Source organism: Taeniopygia guttata, chromosome 35, assembly GCF_048771995.1.
Source record: "Taeniopygia guttata chromosome 35, bTaeGut7.mat, whole genome shotgun sequence".
Lineage (NCBI taxonomy): Eukaryota > Metazoa > Chordata > Aves > Passeriformes > Estrildidae > Taeniopygia > Taeniopygia guttata.
Window position 1 is genome coordinate 3,514,770 of NC_133060.1, and position 23,328 is coordinate 3,538,097.

At 54.4% G+C, this 23,328-nt stretch overlaps 1 protein-coding gene across 1 annotated transcript; it reads right to left on the reverse strand.

The window, feature by feature from the left end:
- Positions 1-154: 154 nt before the first annotated feature.
- On the reverse strand, positions 155-14,703 carry LOC140681366 (serine/threonine-protein kinase pim-1-like). The gene is made up of 4 exons (XM_072921025.1): positions 14,664-14,703; positions 959-1,382; positions 582-763; positions 155-294 (listed from the first exon to the last, which is right to left on the reverse strand). Exons 1-4 carry the CDS (start codon positions 14,701-14,703, stop codon positions 155-157), a joined length of 786 nt encoding a protein of 261 aa, XP_072777126.1.
- Positions 14,704-23,328: the final 8,625 nt, after the last annotated feature.

Below are 23,328 nucleotides of genomic sequence, written 5' to 3' on the forward strand. Positions count from 1 at the left end.
CACTGAGCCGCTCCCTCCAAAGCTCGCTGGGACCAGCAGAAGCATCTCCCCGGCTGCGCTCTCTCCTCCGTGCTGCGGCCACAGGGAAACGCTCCGGGGTTTTCTTGGAGTGCCACAAGACGCATGCAGCTGGTACTTGCTGGGCTTCTGGATCCTACTGAGCGGAGCAATGGATCTCTGCTGTCTCTTGGGCCAGGCAGGGCTCCTGCAGCCAAGAATGCTCAAAAAGGTCTTCCAGTGAGGGCCTGTCTGTGGGGTCCATGGATAAACACCACCTGATGAGGCACTGGCACTCTGCAGTGACAAACCAGACACGACCGCTCAGCGGGACAAGGCTCCTGTCCACGCTCTCCCACATTCCTCGGTGCCCAGGCCACACTAGAAGTGCTCAGAGCTGCAGCCAAAAGCTTTCCGTTGATCCTCCCTTCCGGATGAGAACAGCACAGAGGCACACGTGCCACCTCCTCCAGCTAAGCCCAGGAGATCAGCCTCCTCACTAGCTGCAGGAGCGGGGCGCTTATGTGCCAGCTGCCCCCTCCCAGCCCCATTCTTCCTCCCGAGCCTTGAAGGCACATCCCCACCTTGAGACACCCGGGGAGGGAAGAAGAGCTGGCCCCGGACGATGTCCTCGTTTGTGTGGAAAGGAAGGTGCCCACAGACCATGTCATAGAGCAGGATACCCAGGGACCAGATGGTGGCTGGCCGGCCATGGTAGCAGCCAAAGAGGATCCACTCCAGTGGGCTGTATGGGACACAGGCACAGCTCATCAGGCTGATGCTGCTCCCTCCCTTCCTCCCTCCCAGCCAGCTCCCGTTCCACAACAGCCAGCCCCTGCCCTGCTGAAAAGTAACTTGGCTGCAGCCGGCTGAAGAAGATTTCCCCCTCCCTCTTCCCCCTCTGCCAGCAAAGGGGGAACCTCTGCTGCCTGGCTGGGCCCCAGCATTGGGCTCACCTGACATCCGTGTGTAGAACGTGTCCTGGAGGATCGTGCCGCACCCGAAGTCAATGAGCTTCGCCTCGCCCGTGGCCAGGTTGACGAGGACGTTCTGGGCCTTGATGTCGCGGTGCAGGACGCCGCGGCTGGAGCAGCGCCGCACGGCCTCCAGCCCCTGGCGGAACAGCCCCCGCGCCACGGGCTCCGTCAGGAACCCCCGCTCGGCCAGCGAGTACCAGAGGTCCTGGCAGCGCTGCGGACGCTCCGTGACCAGCGCGAAGCCGTCGGGCAGCTCGAACCAGCCCAGGAGCCGCACGATGCTGGGAAAGCCAGGGCACGACACCATCCACAGCAGCGCCAGCTCCAGGGGCACAGGGGCGCCGCTGTGCTGCGGGGGAACCGCGATGCCCTCAGCGGGGCCGATGCTGCGCCGCGCCTCAGGCACCCCTGCCCGGCCCCAGCGCAGGAGGGGCAGGAGCTGCTCCAGCTGCTGGAGCTGATTGCCCTGAGATTCCCTGGGCAGTCCCTGGTGAGGCAGCTGGGCCCTGCAGCCCATGGAGGGCACGGAGGGCAGAGATGCACCTGCAGCGCCTGCAGGAGCCCGTGCCGGAGCAGGGGGATGCCTGAGCGGAGGCTGCGACCCCGTGAGAAACCTGTGCTGGAGCAGGGACCTGGCAGGGACCTGCAAACCCCTGGAGAGGAGCCCACGCTGGAGCAGGGCCCTGCCAGGACCTGTGAGCCCATGGAGGAGCGAGCCACGCTGCAGCAGTTTGTGGAGAACTGCTGTCCGTGGGATGAACTCACTGTGGAGAAGTTCATGGAGAAGTGTCTCCAGGAGGGACCCCTGGCACAGCAGGGAACAACTCCTCTCCCCGAGCAGCAGGAGAAACAAGAGGGGATGAACTGACCTGAGCCCCCATTCCGTCTCCCTGCACCCACTGCGGGGGGAGGTAGAGCTGGGAAGGAGGGAGGGAAGGGCAGAAGGTGCTTTTTAAAGCTTTGTTTTACTTCTCACTATCCTGCCCTGATCCAGATAGCAATAAATTCCATTAATATCTCCAATTTTGAAAATGTTTTGCCCATGATGGCATTTGCTGAGTGATCTGTCCAAGTCCTTAGCTCAATCCATGAAGCCTTCATTCTGTTTTCTCTCTCCTGTCCACCTCTGGAGGGGAGTGAGAGAGCAGCTTTGGTGGGTGCCTGACATCCAGCCAGGGTGAACAGACAACATTTCCTTTCCTTCATTCTTTCTTTCGTTCCAGAGCTCACTGTGAAGGGGTTGAGTGGGGCTTTGATGGAGGGAGTGAAGGTGGTGGGGAGTGGTGGGAACAGGAGCCACAGGGACGAGGGACAGGCATCAGAGGGGCCTGGGCAGCTGTCAGGGGGCACAGCCTGTCCCCCTGGCACAGCAGCAGGGACAGGGGGCACGGCCTGTCCCCCTGGCCCAGCAGCAGGGGACAGGGGGCACGGCCTGTCCCCCTGGCCCAGCAGCAGGGGACAGGGGGCACGGCCTGTCCCCATGGCCCAGCAGCAGGGGACAGGGGGCATGGCCTGTCCCCCTGGCCCAGCAGCAGCCCCGTGCCCTGCCCAAGGCGCTCCCAGCAGGGGCTGGGCCCCAGAGGCAGGGAGAGACCCCAGTCCCGGGGCTGCGTTTCTGCCCCGTCCCCTGTCCAGCCCAGCCTGCCCCGTGTGCGCAGTGACCGCTGGCACGGGCTGCACTGGACACTGTGACCTGCTGGGGACACTGAGAGCTGCCCCGCTGTGACACTGATGATAAACATGTTGAGCTAAGACAAGGATGGGGACATGGGGGGATCTTGCAGGGGATGTGGGGGATGCTGTGTTTGAGGGACTTGAGGGTTCCTGGGAGGGACCTGGGAGTTGCTCAGGGCTTTGGGCACCCCAGGCTGAGCAGCTCCAGTTGCACTGGGAGACCCTGGTGGAGGTTCTGGGCAGCTGGTCAAGGACCCCCTGCCCTGGAACTGTCCCCATGTGCCCCCATCCCAACGCCTTGTCCCCCTGCAGTGGCTGCCCCATTCCTTACTCCCCTTCCATACTCCCCTTGCCCCTGCCTGTTCCCATGTCCCCCCGTCCCGTTCCCGTCCTGTTCCCATCCCAATCCGGACCCCATTCTCGATCCCTGTACCGTATTCCCTGTCCCTGTCCCCATTCCCAGTCCCATTCCCTGTCCCCATTCCCCTTCCCTGTCCCCATTCCCTGTCTCTGTCACCACTCCCAGTCCCTGTCTCCATTCCCATTCCCCATTCCCTGTGCCCATTCCCATTCCCTGTCCCCATTCCCGGTGAGACATTAATTTGGAAGAATTAAGAATTTTAGGAAAGTTAAGATGATAGTTAAATTAGATGTTGCTGACTCAGCGGAAGTAGATAAATGGACTTTGTTCATAGTTAACAGTAGCTGGATCTTAGATAAGATATCCAGGATCTATTAACTCATTGCTTGTCAGCTTTATGTTTGGGTAGCTGTGCTTATCATGAGAAACAGAATGTGACAAACAGATTTCAGGGACACAAAAACAGTTGCAGACTTCCCCTACTTTAGGAATCCATTAAGCACAGGAAAACGGCAAGGATTCATTTGTCACGTGTGCATGGGAAAGGCAGAAAGGTCAGAACGAGGAAGACTTATTTTACTTCTTCATTTTGGAGACCCCTCCCCAAAATGGACCCCCGACTCATTTCAGGGAACAGAACTACACATGCTTAATAGCCTTTCTGCCAATTAGCATATGAAGCAGAGCAGAGGAAGTGACAGGGATATGAATATGCATTCATATTTTGTGTATTCAAGACTTCTGTCAATAAAAAAGCTTTGTAATACCTGTGATTTTTGCAGTGTGAATTAGGGAATTGTCCCAGGTACTGCCCGGCTGTCTCAATAAATATACACTTTCTAACTTTAAACTCTTAGAGAGTTTTTGTCTGTCTCAGTTGGATATCGATATTAGATCGATATTCATATTTTAGTAAATCATTGTCTTAAAGAAGTCCTAGTATGTGTATATGTCTTTTCTTAATATTCTAGTAATTCTTCTTGCATTGCTTCAAGATAAACTGGTATGATTCAAAGAATATCCACTGAGGTACACATAGAACATGGATTTATCATAAGCAAATTGCAGTTGCAAAGTTTTTTCACTGAAATTCTGCCACTTGTCATCTATTTAAAAGTTAAAGGTCAGCTATTAAAGTCAATAAAAAAATTTCTAACTTCTAACAAAGGGAAAAGAATATATGGTTTGCACTAGATAAAAGAGAAATACAGAAAATATCTCCCAAACAAGTTCCTTGCTCTGATCAAAACATCTCCCAATCAAGTTCTTCGCCCTGAACCTGGCTGGTAAAGAAAAATTTTATCAGTAAGCCTGGATGAAACTTTGAATAAGTTACTAGTATTCAAAATCCATGTTCTCTTCCTATTATTATTTATTATACAAAGAAAAAAGGGGAAAGGGGTTGGATTGAGGGTACACCCTCCTCCCCTCTGAGTCTGTTCTCATGTTTTACAATAAATCCTACAATAGTACAATACAGCTGCCTAAAATATGGACACTGGAAACCACAGACAACATTACAAATGATCACCTGCCTCATGGACAGTTCATAGATGGACTTGATTTGTTTCCAAATTATTTCTCATGTTTACAAACAGTTTTTCTGTTTACAGACTGTTTTCTGCGAGTTTGGTTTTTCTCCAAGGGATCAAGTGCTTAAAGATTGTTTTTTAAAATTGTGTTTTTCTCTAAGGGCTAAATGGGCTCAGGGTTAAATAGCTTTCTGCTTTTAGAGATAAGTTCAATTTGTAACCGAGAAGCATTATGTCTGTGGCCTGAGTTCTCCCCTAACAGTTCCTGGAGGGGAATGCTGCAGCTCCAGTGTAAATTAGATGCACGCTGTCCTCTGTCACCATGTTTGCAAAGGGCCCTTGCAGATGGGTGACAGAGAACAATACACAGAATTTTATAAAGAAAAGAAGGGTGAGATGTTACCATGATTGACAGGGCTCTTGACCAATCAAATATCTCCCAAAACTGCAGGCATCTCATGGGCCAGAACCTGAAGGGGCGTGGAGCTCAAACCAATGAGAGCTTCCAGGCCTGGTCTTTCAAATGCCCTGTGTGAGGGGGGGCTTGGGAAATAGAATCTCTCTGTTGCCCCATGAACTCGGGAGGAGCAGTCTTTGTCTCCTGTGCCCTCGCTGCCCCACCAGACCAAAGAGATGTTCACCAGGGCCCTCCCTGTTTGTGGCTGTCCAGTGCCGAGCTGAGCAGGCAGCCAGTTGTGTTTGCACGTGAGCTGCCACAGGAAGACACACAGCAGCTGGAGATTTGAATAGCAGGGCTTGGGCCAATCCTTTTTCTTTTAGAGTGCAAGAAAGACGCAAAAGCACAAGGAAACATGACAGTGTTTCGGTAGATTCTCTTTGTCCTGTGAAGTTGAGTAGCTGTTGGTGTTTCTGTGCTGCTGCTAATCCCTTCCATGAAAGAATCATTCCGGGAAGGAGCAACAACATCTGACACGCACCAAGTGTTGCCACCAGCTGCTCCAGGTGCTGCTACCAACAGCCCCTGTAGGACGGAGCACAGCCCCCAATGCACACCAAAAGCCAGGGAATCTCAGGAAAATGGGAAAATGGACAAGACAAACGCAGATCTGAACCAATGTGGTTAATCAAACGTTCTCCGTTTATTCGAGATAAGATGGTAGTTTATATAAGCTTCTACATAGTTTACAGAAACAAAGGCACTCTGATTGCTAGGCTAACAATGTTTACCTTTTCCTTAAAGTGGCTTGAGCCTTACACTATAAACGTATACTAATTCACACCCAGACAGCCCAGTGGTCCCCGTCACACCTTAATACTATTTCTATCTGTGCCCCAAGCTCTGAATTTCTAACTGCGTCAGAGGCTTGAAGGCCTCACAAGGCCCAAATCTGGGGCCTAGGCTGGAGTAGCTCAAATCTCATAACTCATGTCCTCTTTCTCTGAAAAATGCTGCAACACACACCAGCTTTGGCTGCCCTCTGGCAGAGAAGCCCTTTTGGGGCACAGGTTTCTGGGGCAGCAGACGGGCACCGGTGCTGCCAGGGCTCGGGGGAACTCTGCTTCGGCGGGGACTGTGCCTCAGCGGCTGATGTCAGCGCTCCCCGGGCCCCAGGCTCAGAGCAGCATTCCTGCCCTGGCCCACACGTTCCTGGTCTGTGTCACACGGCCGTGCTTAGGATGGCCACCATGTGGGACGTGTCCCGAGGAGGCCGTGCCAGCTTCTGTGCTAGGCCCCGTGCCCTTCCCGCCGCGGCTGCGTCGGCAGCCCTGGGGGCTCCTGCTGCTCTGAGCCCGCAGAGCAGGGCAGCGTTTGCTGATGGTCTGAGCCGTTCCTAAAGATCCTGTTGGGCTGTCTGACACACCTGGGGCAAGGCATTCCTTCCAACCTGGGCCACTCTGGGGGGCTGGGGGTGGCCCCAGGGCAGGTGGCAGTGCATGCAAGGGCCCTTTGTGACATGATGCAGCATGGTCACCGTGGAATGGAACGGGACAGGGTATCCAAGGGCCCTTTGTGACACGGTGCAGCATGGTCACCATGGAATGGAACGGGACAGGGTATCCAAGGGCCCTTTGTGACACGGTGCAGCATGGTCACCGTGGAATGGAACGGGACAGGGTATCCAAGGGCCCTTTGTGACACGGTGCAGCATGGTCACCGTGGAATGGAACGGGACAGGGTATCCAAGGGCCCTTTGTGACATTATGCAGCATGGTCACCGTGGAATGGAACGGGACAGGGTATCCAAGGGCCCTTTGTGACATGCTGTGGCATAGGTGTTGGCAGTGACAAGGCCACTCCACAGTGCTCTGTGCACGCGACGAGACAGGACGGAGAGAGCGGTGCTGTAAGGAGCATTAGCACAGCCACTCGTTCCTTGCTGACCCGGAGCTTTCCCGAGGTATTACTCCTGCAGGTGAGCTTGTGGCCAGACCAGAGCACTTGGTGACCCCTGGCCTTCCCAAGGCATCTCTTCTGCAGCTGCCCTCGAGGGCAGACCGTGGCATTTGCTTTGCACTGTCCTTGACAGGAGTCTCCTGTCCTTGTGGCTGGAGCCCCCAAGACCAGAGTGCAGGACTTGCTGTCCTGTAGCCTTGCCAAGACTTCACTCTTGCAGGTGCCCTCAAGGCACGACTGCAGCACTTGCTGACTCGGACCTTTTCCTTTTCACCTTCTGCAAGTAGCCATGAATCCAGGCAGTGACGTAGAGCACAGACCTGCGAGCGTGCCCAAGCTGGCCTGGGGGAAGGAGGAGAAAGAAGGCCCTGGAGCTTCCCCAGCACAGCAGCCTGAAGAGGTGGAGCAGTTCCAGCCACTGCAGAAGGGTGAGTGGCAGAGCTGGGCCACAGGGCTGGTGCCTGCAGCCAGCTTGGCCCCATGCCATGCCATGCCATGCCATGCCATGCCATGCCATGCCATGCCATGCCATGCCATGCCATGCCATGCCATCCCATCCCATCCCATCCCATCCCATCCCATCCCATCCCCTGGGGCCATGCCCATGGACAGGATGGAATAGGGGCCGGGCAGACACCCCACAGCCGTGCTCCATGCCCTGGGGCGTCGCGGGGCTGTCCCTGCCTGGGCAGCGCAGGGCTGGGCTGTGTTCTCCGGCCTCTCCCGCAGCCCCTCAGCTCGGGCTGCGCTCGCTCTTTGCCAGGTGCAGCCGTGCAGCGCACACGAGAGCAGGAACGCACCCGTGGCCGCTTCCGCAGAACAGCGCAGGTACCTGCAGCCATCCCCACCTGGGCTGGGCCTGCTGGCACTGCTCAGCCCAGCACTGTGCTCGGAGCACTCCATGCAACATCCCGGGCTTCTTGCCCTTCTGCTACAGATGGTTTGCAAATTCATGAAGAGGATTCGGGAGGAAGAGAGCAGCGTCGTGGGCACTGTGGTCAGAGCGTACTCTCCCATCTTCAAAACCAAGACCAGTGCTGCCCTGCTGGATATGCTTGTGGAGGAGGGTCCTTCCAGCCCAAAGCAAGTGAGCAGCCTGTGGCCTGGCTTTTCTCCTCCCAGCAGTTACGTGGCCTCCCAAGCCACGCCTGCTGCTCCCTGGAAGCCTTTGAGGCTGTGGCAGTGTGGTGGCAAGGGAAGCACTTCTCTGGGGCAGCTGGGCACATTCCTTCCTCTGGCAGCTTTCCAAGTCTCCCCTGCCTTCTCCAGGTGCCGGCCATGGTGAGGTACATCCACCAGTGGCTGGTGGCCAATGAGTTTCCTGAGTACAATCTGTACAGGCCCCTTCTGGATCTGACAGAGGCACAGCCCTCTGACGTGGTGATGGCTCTCCTGCGTGTGGCCCCAGTGTGTGACAGGTACGGGGCCCACCTGCCCAGAGGGCTCAGCAGCCCTTCACCCTGTACAGCCTGTCCCAGGTGTCTGACAAACAGAGAATTCAAAGGCCCTCTGGCTGCTCCCTTTGCCAGCCCTGGCCCCTGCCAGCCCCCCAGCGCGCTGCCATGCTTCCCCCCTGCCCCTCAGGGGCCAGTCCCCACAGGGCTGGGCTGCCTGCGTGCTGCCAGTGAGGGGCAGTGGGCAGAGGCAGGGCTGGCAGAGCAGCTCAGCTCCCCGCTGCCACCCAGGCCACGCTGCTGTGTCCCAGACTCCTCTGAGACAGAGCTCTGACCCCACAGAGCTGCTTTGGCCATGTGGAAGAGCATCATGTGCTCGCCCAGGACTGCAGAGCCGGCCATGCTCGTACTCCTCGAGGTGCTGGGGCGCTGGCCAGAGCACAGCACGTGCACCTCCGATGGGGACCACACGGCTGTCCTTGCCCTGGCTGTAAGTTTCTGCCTTTGCTGGCCCCAAGGCCACCCCTCCAGCAGCTCTCCATCCTCCCTCCCCCACGGCGTCTCCCTGCCTCAGGCGCTGGGCTGAAACCTGGCCTCGGGACAGCTTCAGGGCCACCAGGCCCGGTGCTCCCCCTTCGGTGCTCCCCCTGCGTCTCTCCGGGCCTCTCCCTCCCGTACTGGGCCCTGCCACATGGACACCTCGGCACTGAGCGCTGTCTCGGGCTGCGCTGTCTCGGGCTGCTCTGTCCTTTGCAGGCAACCGTGGTGATGTGGAAGATCCTCCAGCTGCCCTGTGTGCCACATGTAGTCACCGTGTGTTTCCCCTGCCTCTTTGTGCATCTGCTCTTCCAAGTGCTCTTCAGCACTCTGGATATGCCAGAGGAGGTCGATACCTTCTGGGAGGGATGCCAGCAGCAACATGGCCTTGCCACCAACCCCAGCAGGTGCTCCATGCCAGTCCTCCTGTCCTTGCCACATCCCTGGGCAGGGGCCAGTGCCCCCAGCGTGACCTGGGCTTTGCTCTGCGCACAGCTTTGCAGAGCAGACCCTGAAGGCCCTGCTCTGCCGACTGCACTATGAGGATGTGGTGGTGGCCATGGAAGACAAGGGTGGCTGGGACACACTGCTCTGTGCTGACACCCACCACTGTGCTGTGGGCGTGCTGGCCAGGTGAGACCCCCTGCTCCCCACCTGTCCCCGGCATGTGTGCCCTGCGCCCCAGGTGCCCCACACAGTCCCCGTGGCCGTGGGCCAGAAGGCCTTGTCACCAAGGGACGGCCAAGGAGGCTGCAAAAGGCTGGGAGAGGAGCGTGCCCAAGAGCAGCAACCTCCCAGAGGGCTCAGCTGCCCCTTGCAGGGTGCTGGAGAAAGGCCAGACCTCGGGGAGGCAGTCCTGGGAGAGGATTGCCCCCACTGGCTCAGGGGTTTGGCTCCTATTTCCTCCTGTCAGAGAAATGCGCCGCGCATCCGAAGCCGTGTGTTCCGTGATTGCATTCCAGCTGCTCGGGCTGCTCAGCAAAGACACGCCATGCCGGGATTTGGCCGCCCTGGCGTTCCTTGTGGAGGTGAGCCTGAAGGCCAGCGCTGCCTCGCTCAGCTGCCTCCCGGCTCTCTGCCCTCTCTTGGCCGCAGTGCCTGGGACGGAGCCCGCGCCCTGTGCTGCTGCCTGGGCCCGGCCCTGTGCGGTTCTGGGCTCCCGCCGGCCGCTCCCCCGTCACTGCCCTGTGCCTTTCAGGTCCTGGAGCGCCTGAACCTGAGTGAATGCCGTGACAGCGTCCTGGAGTTCTTGTCAAAGAACCTGCAGAGCGAGTGCAGGGGGAGGCGTCGCTTGGCACTCAGAGGCCTCGTGGTGCTCGGCACCACCAGTGCCTCGGTGAGAAGAGCGCAGGGGCTGAAGCCGTGCTGCCAGCGTGGGGCTGGGGAAGGCAGTCCCTGGGGCTCGGCTGGCCTTGGGGCACTGAGGCAGCTGCTGCCAGCTCTCCTGCCTCCTGCTGCAGCTGCCCCAGTGCTTTGGCACAGGCCTTTGGCCCCTGGGCCCTGTGGCAGCAGGATGGTGTTTCACACACTTGTGTTCCACAAGTAGATGGCCAGAAGGATGTGGAGCCTGCATGAAAGGCTCGTGGAGCTCCTGCAGGAAAATGACGGCGTCATGCTCAGGATGACCGCGGTTCTCCTCAGAGCTGTATTTCTCTACAAAGAGGCCCCAATGACCAGCACCCTCGCCCTGCAGCTGGCTGAGGCGCTCCTGCCACTCTTTGACAACGTAAGGCTCTGCGCCTCCAGCCACGGCCAGCGGGTGCTACCCGCACACTTTGTGCCCTGTGCACTTACAGGCTGTGCCCAGCTGGGCCTGAAGCAGCTGACGCTGAGGTCTTTCTTCCTTCCTTTCATACAGGAGGATAGCCAGGTGCAGTTGAGCTCCATGTTTATCTTCCGAGACATGCTGGATCGTTTTCCGGAAGAGGAAAAAAAGGCCCTGAAGGCACACGTGCGCCAGAGCCTGCTGCCACTCTCCTTCCACTGCCATGATGAGAACCAGCGAGTGGCAGAGGTGAGGACTCGGCAGCTGCTGCTGTTCCCCTGGCAGGGGCTGGGCTGCCTCCTGCCCTGGCACCTCGCAGGCTGCAGCCTCCTCCAGGCCCTGGCACAGGGACGGGTCCTGCGCCCTGGGCTGTGGGGCCACCTCCGCGTCTCTGCTGCTCTCCAGGCTTCTCAGGAAACGCTGCTTTGTGCGGCCGAGTTCCTGAAGCAGAGGGATCTCGAAAAGCTGCTGAAGAACCAGAAGCTGTGGAAGTTCACCGAGTGCCTGGTAAGGAGGGCCGGGAAGCCGCAGCCCCAGCCTGGAGAAGCCCCCTGAGCGCGGTGCTCGGTGTGCGGGCTGGCAGCTGTGCCCCTGCCCGCTGCTGCAGCCCGAGGCCGCGCGGGCTCTGCTCCAGGCTCCTGCGGCCCGAGCCGGGTGCCCATGGAGCCCCGGCCCGGCGGGGCTGCGGGGCCAACCCTTCCCTCCTGCCGCTCTCTGCAGCTGGCAGAGGACAGCAGCAGCGTGGCCGAGCACCTGCGCCGGGCCCTGCCCTACCTGCAGAGCCCACAGGAGCCCCTGCGAGAGGCGGCCGTCAGGTTCATGGGTGAGCCACGAGCCGGGCCAGGAGGCCGTGTGGGCACAGGGCTGGCAGCGCCGCTGGCAGGGAGCTGTGCCACCGGGCCTGACAGGCTCTGTGTTCCCAGGGACGGCCGGGCGGTACCTGAGGGGGAGGAAGGAAGAACTCCAGCTCATCTCTGAGGGTGAGTGAGGGCAGCGGGCTGCCAGCGGTGCCTGGCAGGGAGCTGCGAGCCCTGCCCTGGCTGCGGAGGGCTCTGCTCCCTGTGCGGACCAGGGCCGGCGTGGGCAGAGCACACAGAGGTTTCAGGGCACCTGGGGGATTCGTGGCCAGCAGCTTCGGGCTGATCCAGCTGGTCCCTGCTCCCTGCTGGCCGTGGCCAGAGCCAGCTGGGATGGCCCTGGCACAGAGTCCCCTCGGGTCCCCTCAGATGTGGGAACTGACCATGGCTCTGTTCCTCTCTCTTTCAGCCCTTGAAGGCATGGAAAATGACATCAGTGTCCCTGTCGGAAGCCTGGCAATTCAAACATTGTACATCCTCCAGGAAGCAGAGAGAGCTCCATACTCCATCTTTGACAACCTGCATGATCGGCTCCGCAGGGCATGGAGGAGACGGCCTCGTCTGTCAGGGCTCGGCTGGCTGCGCTGCTGGAGCTCTGCAGAGAGCTGATCCCAGAGGCTCTGTCTGCTGGGGCCGCCCGAGCCAGCAGGAATGTTTCGTTTCTTTAAGATTGTTCTTTCTGTCTTTTTGTTTTACTTTAGCATATAAATATAGGATGTGTTGTAATAAACAGACTCCCAGGATCTTTCTTTTGCTGCCCAGGTTCTGCAGGGCCTAGGGGAAGAGGGACAAAAGGGATCCTGGGCTCAGCAAGCTGCCCAGGCATGCAGGGTTGCAGGGAAAATGGCCAGAAGCCCCTTGGCCTTTGGTGGTTCTGCCAAAGCCTTTGTGCTGCCCACAGAGCAGATGGGCAGGGGCTGGAGCTGTGGGGATCTCTGTGAGACCGGTGCCTGGAGATGGCCACAAGCCCTGTCCCAGGCAGGAAGCGCCATCCGTGTCCTCCTGCCCGTGTGTTGCTGCCTGGATTGCTGAGGGCTCCCAGGTGCCTCTGGATGGGCTCCTCTGGAGCTCCTGTGGGGCTGCGGCGCTGCTGCCGGGGAGGTTGGCCGGGCTGGGGAGAGCCTGTGGGGACGGGGCCACGAAGGGATGAGGGGCTGCGGAAGCCCTGACAGGACAAGGCAGTGGGAAGGCACGGGGGGGACGTGTGAGGGAGTGGGTAACGTTGGCTCGGGGAGGAAAGTGGGTTGGAGCCAAAGAGACCACTCACCCCGATGTTCCTGTGGCAAACAGAGCACGTTTATTCTCAAGCCCTTCCTTCTAAAGGGCCTTTGAAAAACCCAGTCTGGATGATTTCACTGGTCTGATCTCTGTGCCCCTTCAGATTCTGGCCTGGGGAATGCCTGCAGCCTTGGGAGAGCTGTGATGGGCCAGGCCCCTGTCAGTCAAACCAGGGTTGGTACATTCACCCCGTACAAGCCAGCCTGCACGGTGACACGGCAACAGAGTGCGAGGCACAGCTGCGGGTGCTCCCCGTGAACCTCAGCTCTGGGACCACTGCCTGCCCCAAGCTTCAGGGGCTGCAGGGGGAGCCCGGCTGGGCTCTGCCCTGGGGCCATCCTGCAGGGACAGCTGCACACAGCCTGCAGCTTTGGGAATGGCATTAGTGCCCAGGGTGGGGGGGAAGCTGCAAGTCCTTGACTGCTGTCTTGTGTTGCTGAGAAGAGGAAGGACATCTTGGAACTGGGGATGCTCTATTTGAAGTCAAGCGGGCAACTTTGTGGTGGGGGAGCTGCGTGGGCCAAAAGGACGCAGGGGTGCTGGTCAAGTGCAGCTGAAGGTGGGCCAGTGTGTGGCCAGGTGGCCAAGAAGGCCAAGGATGCCCTGGCCTGTGTCAGCAGCAGTGGGGCAGCAGGAGCAGGGCAGTGACCGTCCCCCTGGGCTGGGCAGCGCTGCGGCCATGGCTGGGAGTGCTGTGTCCACTTGTGGGCCCCTCTGAAGCAGAAAGTCCTCGAGGGGCTGGAGCCTGTGCAGAGAAGGACACGGGAGCTGGGGAAGGCTGTGGAGTGCAAGGCCAAGGAGGAGGTGCTGAGGGAGCTTTAGCCTGGACAACGGGAGGAAAATGGTGAACATGGAAAATCCCAGGATGAAATACACTGAACTGGAAGATATTGGCAAGGGGTTAGTCCAGCCACAGTTACTTCTACACAACCATGGGCCAGATGTTTTGCTGGTTTATCAGGTGTTTCACTGGAAGATCTATCCAGTGTGAACTCAGGCCAGCTGCAAACGTGTTCAGATACTGGGGATAGATTGTCCCATCGCTTCAGTGCTGCTCAGAATTTGTGTGTGTGCTCAGAAAGCATTGTCAGAGACATCTCCATGCTGCTGAGGTCTTGCCTGCATCAAGGAACAGGACCTGGAAGATCTCTTTGTCTCTCAAGTGTGGGACAGCTCTGTGTTAACTTCTTTAGCGTTTTTGTATGTCTCAAAATCACACTGCCACACTAATGAAAAAAGAAGAACCTTGCTTGCCTGAAAGAGCAACCTACCCCCTATCAAAGCTGTGAAATAACAGTTCTCAGGAACATTTCTTTCCCATGGTTTGTGGAAGGAAATATTGCATGGTCAGGATAGGAACCACACAGTTTAGAAACTGAAACCCAAAATGAAAGAATAAATTCCCTTTAGGAGCTGAGGCAGTAAACCCCAACACTTCAGCAACCGGCCCAGGCACTGCCCATGCATTTGAGAGGAAAATACATCATCTGCCTTCTGACAGAGCCCTCCTGCATCCTGCAAGTTTTAGGCATTTACAGCAGAGATCTCCTGTGTGGGCTGGCTTTCACTCTAAGAAATAAACAGCTTCTCCTTTCTCTGCTTCTGTTTTGTTTCTAGGACTTTTGGACATGTGGTTAGAGCACTCAACAAAGCCACAGGAGGAGAGGTACATGTCAACAGCCCCCGCAGACTCTGCTGCACCCGAGGGGCTTTCTCCTCTGGTGTGGGCAGCTGTGGCCAGAGCTTTGGGTAGAGCTGTGCTGAAAAGGCAAAGGAAGCACAGACTGGTGCCAGCCTGCAAAATACATTTGGGACAGTCTTTGTCCTTCTCAGCTGCCAAAAAGAAGGCCCAGAGGGCAGCAGTTCATTTCGGAGAAGGATGTGCTCACTCGCTCTCAATTGCTAAAACAAAGGTGGTGCTTTAGAGCATCTCACTGCTCTTTGGGGCGACAGCTTCCGAGTCCTGAATTCTCATCTCTGCCTGCCAGAAAATGCATCTGAAAGTTACTGGCAGTTCCTCAGCCACCTGCAGTGCTGCACTTGGGAACTGCACACAGGGAGAGATCTGCAAGGCATCCCTAAAAGCCATAGCCCAAGTTGTATCCACAGAGTATTGAGGCATGGATCACTTCTTCTGAATCCCATACAAAGCAGCAGGGAGTGTGCTCAGAGGTTTGTGAGTGATAGCTGAGACACCACTGTTAGCAAGTGGACACGGCAAAACCTCAGTGGCCCCGTGTCCTGTAACTGGCCTCCAAGGGCGCGGAGCAATGGGCTGTTGCAATGTCAGTTCCAGTTCCTGCAGTGCCTAATCACGAGGCAGTTTGGCACAGATCGGCTGCGTCATTGCAAAATCACTCGCTCCATGTGCCTTGTGGTCTCGTGCCACCAACTTCTCAAGTTACTGATTTTCAGTGTCATTTTAGGTGGCCATAAAGAAAATAAGACTTAAAGGATTGAAGAGGAAGCAAGTAACCGTTAATGAAATCAGTATCATGAAGAGGCATAGGAGTCCCAGTGTTGTGAATTATTTAGACAGGTGAGTGGTCATGGACTTATCCCATGAATGTGTGTTTACATACAGCAAACACGAGAGGTTAAAAACCCACTTTGGTCACTTCTAGAAAGTAGAGCTGTTAATTATTCTGTATTAATATTTCTCTACTCATCTCCAATGGATGAGAAGAGAGTGCATCTTGTCTGCATGAGTCTTCCCTGGCGCACGTAGTTCGAAAATTATTCAGAAATTATTCAAAACCTGGATCATCTATATCTTACTAAGTTAATACCCTCTAAGTTCACTGCCTCCACATTTTTTTGGGATAGATTTTTTAAAGTTTCTTAAATGCTGATGAACCATCCTAAAGCTGATTTCCCTTGGATTGTTGCCCTTCTTTTCCATTGCTATGCATGCCAGGAAGACTAGGTGCTTATTTCCAGAAACACCATGCGTGACAGGCTTTTTATCTGGGCTGTTACTAAACCACACTTTCCGCTTGCTGGCCATCTAAGACATCTCCTTTTTCACAGCTGTTCTTTTCTCCTTGAGACTGCACAGATTGCAAACAACACACAGCCAAGAGGGAATGTCTATTGCTTTGATTCTGCCTTTGTCTCAAAGGGACCTGAAAACAAGAATCAACCCCTGTCTTTTCCAAACAGCAATGTAGCCATGTACGTTCATCCCCGTGCCCTTGTTTCCTTCTTTCAGCTACCTTCTGGGTGAGGAACTCTGGCTGGTCATGCAGTACATGGACGGAGGCACTCTGAGCGATGTCATCAGCAAGACCTGCCTGTGTGAAGGTGACATAGCATCCATCAGTCAGGAGGTCAGCAATCCCACCTGTGCTTCCAAGGGTTTGGGCAGGATTGTCTGGGAAACAGGGGCTCAGAACAGGAGAGGTTTCATGTATAAAGCTTTGTTTCTGCATTGCTGGTATGCTATGGGCAAGTAAAAGCATCTCAAGTGAAATGCCTGCCAGTGCCCTCGCACTCACTGTACTCTGTTCTTGTACTCTTATCTCCTGCTGTTGTATTCTCACTCTGCCTCTTGTATTTGCTGTTCTCCATCTTGCCTCCTTAAACCTTTGCCTGTCTTCACTGCATTCCTTGCTTGTAAAAGCAAAGGTGCTGGTAGCAGGATTTGAAACGAACAGCAAAGGAAAAAGGGGAGACTCATTTCCCTCAGTCCTCAGCTAAAACCCATAGTAGTGCAGCCAAAATGCGCTTTGCTTCTGAGCACACCCACTGCAGCAGCAGTCATCCTGGCTGGTTTGCAGGGGACAGTGTACAACAACAGCAGGTGCTGTTGCTCTTTCAAAAGCTGGCATGCCTTTCCTTAGAAAGGTCCTGCTCTGCAAGTGTTGGAGCAGCAGCTCTTCCTCTCAATGGCGCTGCGTTCTGCCATTACTCGCCATTCCCCCGCACAGGGCATCTTTTAGATTCTTTGTTTCTTTTCTCGTGCCATGGAATCACAGCGCTCATTTTTGCCCTCCTGTTTCTGTTTTCTCTCTCAGTGCCTGCAAGGACTGGATTTTCTTCCCTCAAACCACGTAATCCACCGAGATGTGAAGAGCAGCAACATCCTTTTCGGAGCCGACGGCTCTGTCAAGCTGGGTCAGTATATCCTTGGTCAGGTGCAGTGTTCCAGGGATGTGGGGTGAGGGGCTGCTTTGGGTGACTGCCAGCTCCCCAAAAATGGTGCTGGGGGCAGTGCAGGGACCCCCCCACTGTGAGCTGATGGCACGGTTGCAATGTGCACAGAGGTATGACGAGGAACAAGCAGCCAAGAGTGGCATTGCTCTGTGTGTGTCCCTTCCAGAGGGAGGCAGTTACAAGTCTAAAGCTTCCAAAGAACAAAAGCCACTGCTGAAGGCAGTGTAAAAAATGTGGGGATTTTTAAAGTCACCAATACCATATTTCTTTGGCTAAAGTCCTGAGGAAACAGAGCAGGGACAGTTGTCCAGGACATTCAACAGCACGTTCTCAAACTTCTACTGGGGAATTCCTTTGCTCAATTTCCTAATTGCACAGAATTCAAATAAAACCAGTATTTTGCTTTCCCCTCAGCTGATTTTGGCATCTCTGTTGAGCTCGGCCCTGAGGAGAAGAGACCGTCCTCGGTAGCCGGGACTCCTTGGTGGATGGCGCCTGAAGTGCTGATGCGTGAACCATATGGCCCCAAAGTGGACATATGGTCTTTTGGAATTGTGGGAATTGAAATGGTAGAACAAAATGTTCCTTACTGGAACCAAAGTCCTGCCACGGTAAGGAGCAAATACTGATCCCGCTTGTCTTTCTCACCTGCCCCGTGTTCTGCGTGCCTTTGGACAAAATCCCATTGCCATCTGCTGGAACTACTTCCACCTAAAAATGTCCCTGCAACACATCAGCATCTGCTGCAGTTTTGGTTGCATCAGTGTGGAACTCAAGCCTTACCACATGCAAACAAACCCCATTCTCAGGCAACACTTTCCTTTGGGTTATAAGCGGTTCCAGTTCTTTTGTCTGTGTAGATGACCCCAATAGCAGAAACGAGCATCTTAGAACTGGTGTTATCCTTCCAGAAATGAAGGAAAGAACCCCAAACCCAGCAAAGTTTCCAAAACAGTGGTTTCTAGAGAGGAACTTAACCCCCTGTGCAGTTTCTGCTCACTGGGAAACATGCCTGAAACCTGGGCATGAGGCTTCAAGGCCACAGAGTCCCTTCTGCTTCTTGTGCAGTGTTGCTGAAACACTTAGTGGCCGTGTTTCTCTCATAGCCCAAGCCACGTTCTCCACGTCACCAAGCCGGAGCCTGGTGAGGGGGAGAGCCTGCCAAAACCTCCTGTTTGTTTCCTGGCATTTTCTGGGATGGGCCTACCACTCATGCATTGACTTGAGTAGGCAAATGAGCAGAGGGTGTCCATAGGGATGGCATTTCTCCTTTTTCTGAGCAGGAAAAGTTTTTCTTTTGCTGCATAAGGGAAGATGAAATTTTTAGACTGCTGAGAGACAGAGCTGCAGGTGGCTCCTGTGTGCCCAAGCAGGCATTTTCATCCCAATACATTTGTGCATGCATCTTAATGTGTCTGTGTTGAATATGGGATTGTAAATGTTTGTTTCTTTACCTGGGGATTAACTGATGGATTTCCTTTCTTTTCTTCCAATTACCATAGTTTTCAAGAGCAGGACTAAAAACTTGATGAGTCTTGTTCTATGGCAACTGTGCTTAAGGGATCAACAAGCACTGCAGAGATGCCTTTCATGTACTAATCCTTGGAATTAGTTAACATAGCAAAGTCCCCCTTCCAAAAAGGCTGTCCAGCTGGTGTGACTCCTCAGAGAAGGAAATGTGCTTTTGCTGATGTAGCTCCCACTAACTAGGTCAGTCAATGAAATCGGCTGCCAAGGCAAGATTGGCAGGATGTTGGCAAAGCTGTGGCTGCATCAGAGTTTGGGTTTTTTGTTGGTAAAGGAAAGTCATCCCTGGGTCTCTGCCAGGGCAGAAACTGCCACTGCAGAATGGAGGTTAAACAATGGGCTCTGGAGAGCAGTTACAGATGGGAAAGAAGCAGGTGGAGCCTCGTGTTCCCTTTTTCTCCAGACTAAACACCTGAGAGCCACAGCAGGGACGCCTCAGCTGCGGCAGCCCAAGCTCCTCTCGGCTTGGCAGCGTGACTTCCTGAGCTGCTGCCTGCAGAGAGACGAGGAGCGGCGCTGGTCTGCCGACGAGCTCCTGCAGGTAAAACGCAAAGGGGCTGCAGGTGAAAGAGTGTCCGAGGGATGGGCTCCTCCTCCAGTGAGGCCCGAGGCATCAGATGAGCCCCCTTCCTCCTCACCTCCTCCACTCTTGGTGCTCTTCAAATGAAAATGCTGAGCAGTGCTGGGCTGGGCTGGGCTGGCAGGCCTCTGTAAAGTCCTCTGGTCCAAGTGTCCTGCAATGAGCAGGGACATCTTTAAAGAGATCAGGTTGCTCAGAGCCCTGTCCCACCTGACCTGGGATGGTTCCAGGGATGGGCACCTACAAGTCCTGGGACAAAGTGTGCCAGAGTGGCACCATGCACCGAGTAAACCAGTTCTTCCTTAGACCTACTCTGATTAGATCCCCTTTGTGTTTAAAACTGTTCACCCACATTCTATTGTAACTGGCCCTGTTAAAAAAGGTGTCCCCCACTTTCTTCAAAGCCACTCTGAAGTCTTGGAAAGCGGCAATAAAGTCTCCCTGGGGCCTGTTCTTCACAAAACTGAATACCTCCACCTCTTGGGTGCTCTGTTTTCTGACTGTCTCTGTTGCCCTGTTTTGGAACTTGGTGGTGTGTTCTGTTTTACCTAACAGCAAAAGAATTGAAGTAGAGCAATGCAGGGTACAGAGCCATGCAATGCTGGCAGAGGAACCCAAGGCTGCCAGCCCTGGCAGAGCAGTCTGGAGAGATTTGGCTGTGGGCAGGAGGGGCTGTGGGGCCTCCCTGTGAGCCTCTGAGGGGCCCTGGTTTGTGCCCCCCACCCCACCCTTAGAGGCTTCTGGCACACAAACAGGGACAGCTGGGAGGGACTTGTCCCAGCCCCGTCTGCTGCCTGGCACGCTCAGGCAGAGGGGAACTGGCCCAGGCTGCTGCCAGGTTGTGTGGCAGAGAGGTGCGGGGACGCTGTGCTCCAGGAGGGTTTGGATGGATGGAGACGAGAGATCTCTGAAGGCTGCTCTTAGAATATCAGGTTTGTTACAGAGGGGGAAAGGTCCTGCGTGGAGCTGCCAGACGCAGCACGGGGCAGGGCCTGAGGGAGTGGGGAGGGAGAGACAAGGGGGAGAGAGAGACAAGAGGATGCTCCAGGAGAGGGTGGAAGTTCCAAGAGGGGGGGAGTTCCAGGAGAAGGGGAGTTCCAGGAGAAGGGGAGTTCCAGGAGAAGGGGAGTTCCAAGAGGGGGGAAATTCCAAGAGAGGGGAAATTCCAAGAGGGCGTCTGGCTCCTCAGAGACTCCTTATCAGGGGGTTTCAAGGTGGGCTGGAACAAGACCTGGGCCAATGGGGTCACAGACACCTGATGCTTCAGGGGAGGGTTACAGGTGTGGGATGAACCATACATTGGGGTGAGATCCAACAGTCCATTTGGCCTTTGGACCTATCTACTTCTCTAACTTCACTGGTTAAACTAACACTGCATCAATTCTCTCTTCTTATAAGGAAGAAAGTACAACAATTATTATTTACATGAACAGTGCATGAGAACTCTAGTACAAATATGTAAACATTAGGAGGCAGAGAAAACTTTTAAGAAAACTTTAAAGCATTTACAAGAGCAGGGTGAAATTACACAGCCTTCCTGTGATGTCACACACCCCTGTGATGTCACACAGACATCTATGGGATGTCATATTGACCCTGTGCTGACACACAGCTCTCTCTGATGTCATTCGGACATCTCTGTGATGTCACACAACACCCTGTGATGCCACACAGACATTTCTGTGATGTCATATTGCCCCTGTGATGTCATACCTCTATCTCTGATGTCACACGAACATCTCTGTGATGTCACACAGCAGCTGTGACATCACACCACTTTTTGTGATGTCACATGGACATCTCTGTGATGTCACACTGACCCTGTGACATCACACGACCTCCTGTGATGTCACTCTGACATATCTGTGATGTCATATTGCCCCTGTGATGTCACACAGACATATCTGTGATGTCACACAGCCCCTGTGATGACACACAGCTCTCTTTGATGTCACACGGATATCTCTGTGATGTCACACTGTTCCTTTGATGTCACACAGGTCTCTGTGATGTCACAGAGCCCCTGTGATGTCACACTCTTGCACTAGGACACAAAATAACTCACATCGTCATATTAAGATTAAAAGAGAAAAAGGAAGTAACTTTTATTTTTGCTTTATGTAATATATGAAATTTTTAAAGCGGCAATGGATTGGAGGATGTAATTACTACTTCTCTAACTTCACTGGTTAAACTAACACTGCATCAATTCTCTCTCCTTGTAAGGAAGAAAGTACAACAATTATTATTTACATGAACAGTGCATGAGAACTCTAGTAGAAATATGTAAACATTAGGAGGAATAGAAAACTTTTAAAAGAACTTTAAAGCATTTAAAAGTGCAGGGTGAAATTACACAGCCTTCCTGTGATGTCACACACCCCTGTGATGTCACACAGACATCTATGGGATGTCATATTGCCCCTGTGATGTCACACTGACATCTCTGTGATGTCACACTGACCCTGTGATGTCACACAGACATCTCTGTGATGTGACACTGATCTCTGTGAGGTTACACAGCCACTGTGATGTCACACTGTTGCACCAGGACACAAAATAACTCACGCACTCTTATTAAGATTAAGAGAGTAAAAGGAAACAACTTTATTTTTTAATCACGGTATCACAGAATAATGAGGTTGGAAGAGACCTCTAAGATCATCAAGTCCAACCTGTGCCCTAACACCACAACCAGACTATAGCACCAAGTGCCAAATCCAGTCTTTTTTTAAACATATCCAGAGATAGTGATTCCACCACCTCCCTAGGAAGACAATTCCAGTATTTTATTATTCTTTCAGTGAAAAAATTTTCCTAATATCCAACCTAAACCTTCCCTGACAAAGCTTGAGGCTGTGTCCTCTTGTTCTGCCAGTTGCTGCCCGGTGGAAGAGACCGACCCCCACCTGTCTGCAGCCTCCCTTCAGGAGCTGTAGAGAGCAGTAAGGTCACCTCTGAGCCTCCTCTTCTCCAGGCTGAACAACCCCAACTCCCTCAAACATTCCTCACAGGGCTTGTGTTCCCAGCCCCTCACCAGCCTCGTTGCCTCCTCTGGACGTGCTCAAGCATCTCAATGTCCTTCCTGAACTGAGGGCCCAGAACTGGACACAGCACTCAAGGTGCGGTCTCACCAGCGCCGAGTACAGGGGGAGAATGACCTCCCTGCTCCTGCCGGTCACACAATTCCTAATGCAGGCCAGGAGCCGTTGGCCTTCTTGGCCACCGAGGCACATTGCTGGCTCATATCCACCCGGCTGTCCACCAGCACCCCCGGGTCCCTTTCTGCCTGGACACTGTCCAGACACACTGTCCCCAACCTGTAATGCTGTCGGGGATTTTTGTGTCCAAAATGCAGAACTCGGCACTTAGACTTAGTAAACTTCATGCTGTTGGACTCTGCCCATCCGTCCAATCGATCCAAATCTCTCTGCAGAGCCCTCCTTCCTTCCAACAGATCAACACAAGCTCCCAGCTTAGTATTTCTGCAAATTGACCAATGAAGGACTCAATGCCCTCATCCCTGTCGTCTATAAAAATATTCAATAGAACTGGTCCCAGCACAGAGCCCTGAGGGACACCACTGGTGCCTGTCCCCAGCTGGATGCAGCACCGCTCACCACCGCTCTCTGGGCCGGCCATCCAGCCAGTTCCTAACCCAGCACAGAGCGCTCCTGGCCCAGCCGTGGGCTGCAGCTTTTCCAGGAGTGTGCTGTGGGAGACAGCATCAAAGGCCTTGCTGAAGTCTAAATAGCCAACATCCACAGACAGCCCTGCCTGCAGCCACCAAGTGGGTCACCTGGTCATAGAAGGAGACCGGGTTGCTCAGACATGATCTGCCCTGTGTAAACCCATGCTGCCTGGGTCTGGTACCCTGGCCATCCTGTAAGTGCTGTGTGATAGCACTCAGTATGAACTGTTCCATTACATTTCTATAAATATATCTGGTGTGAGAAACTACAGATTGAGATATTGTTTATTAAGATATATGTAAAGGTTAGACAACTGTGAGAAAAATACAGACTGAGGTATTCTCTATTGAGATAAGGTTAGGCCACGGAGGTATGCAAACAGACAACGGACACAGCTGATGCAAGATAAGATCACAACAACCATTCACACCAGAGACTGCTTATACAAACACAAGATAACGGCAGGAATTGGCTTGCAAATTCCAGGGAGACAAAAGAAGAAATTGGAATAAAAGGAGACCGTTTGAGCGAATCAAGGTAGCAGTCAGTGGAGCTTTGGTTTTTGAAGTTCTGTCTACTGCCCAGCGCTGTTACCCTTGTTCATATCCTACTTGCTGTAAATTAATAAAATTCTTAATTGGATTAT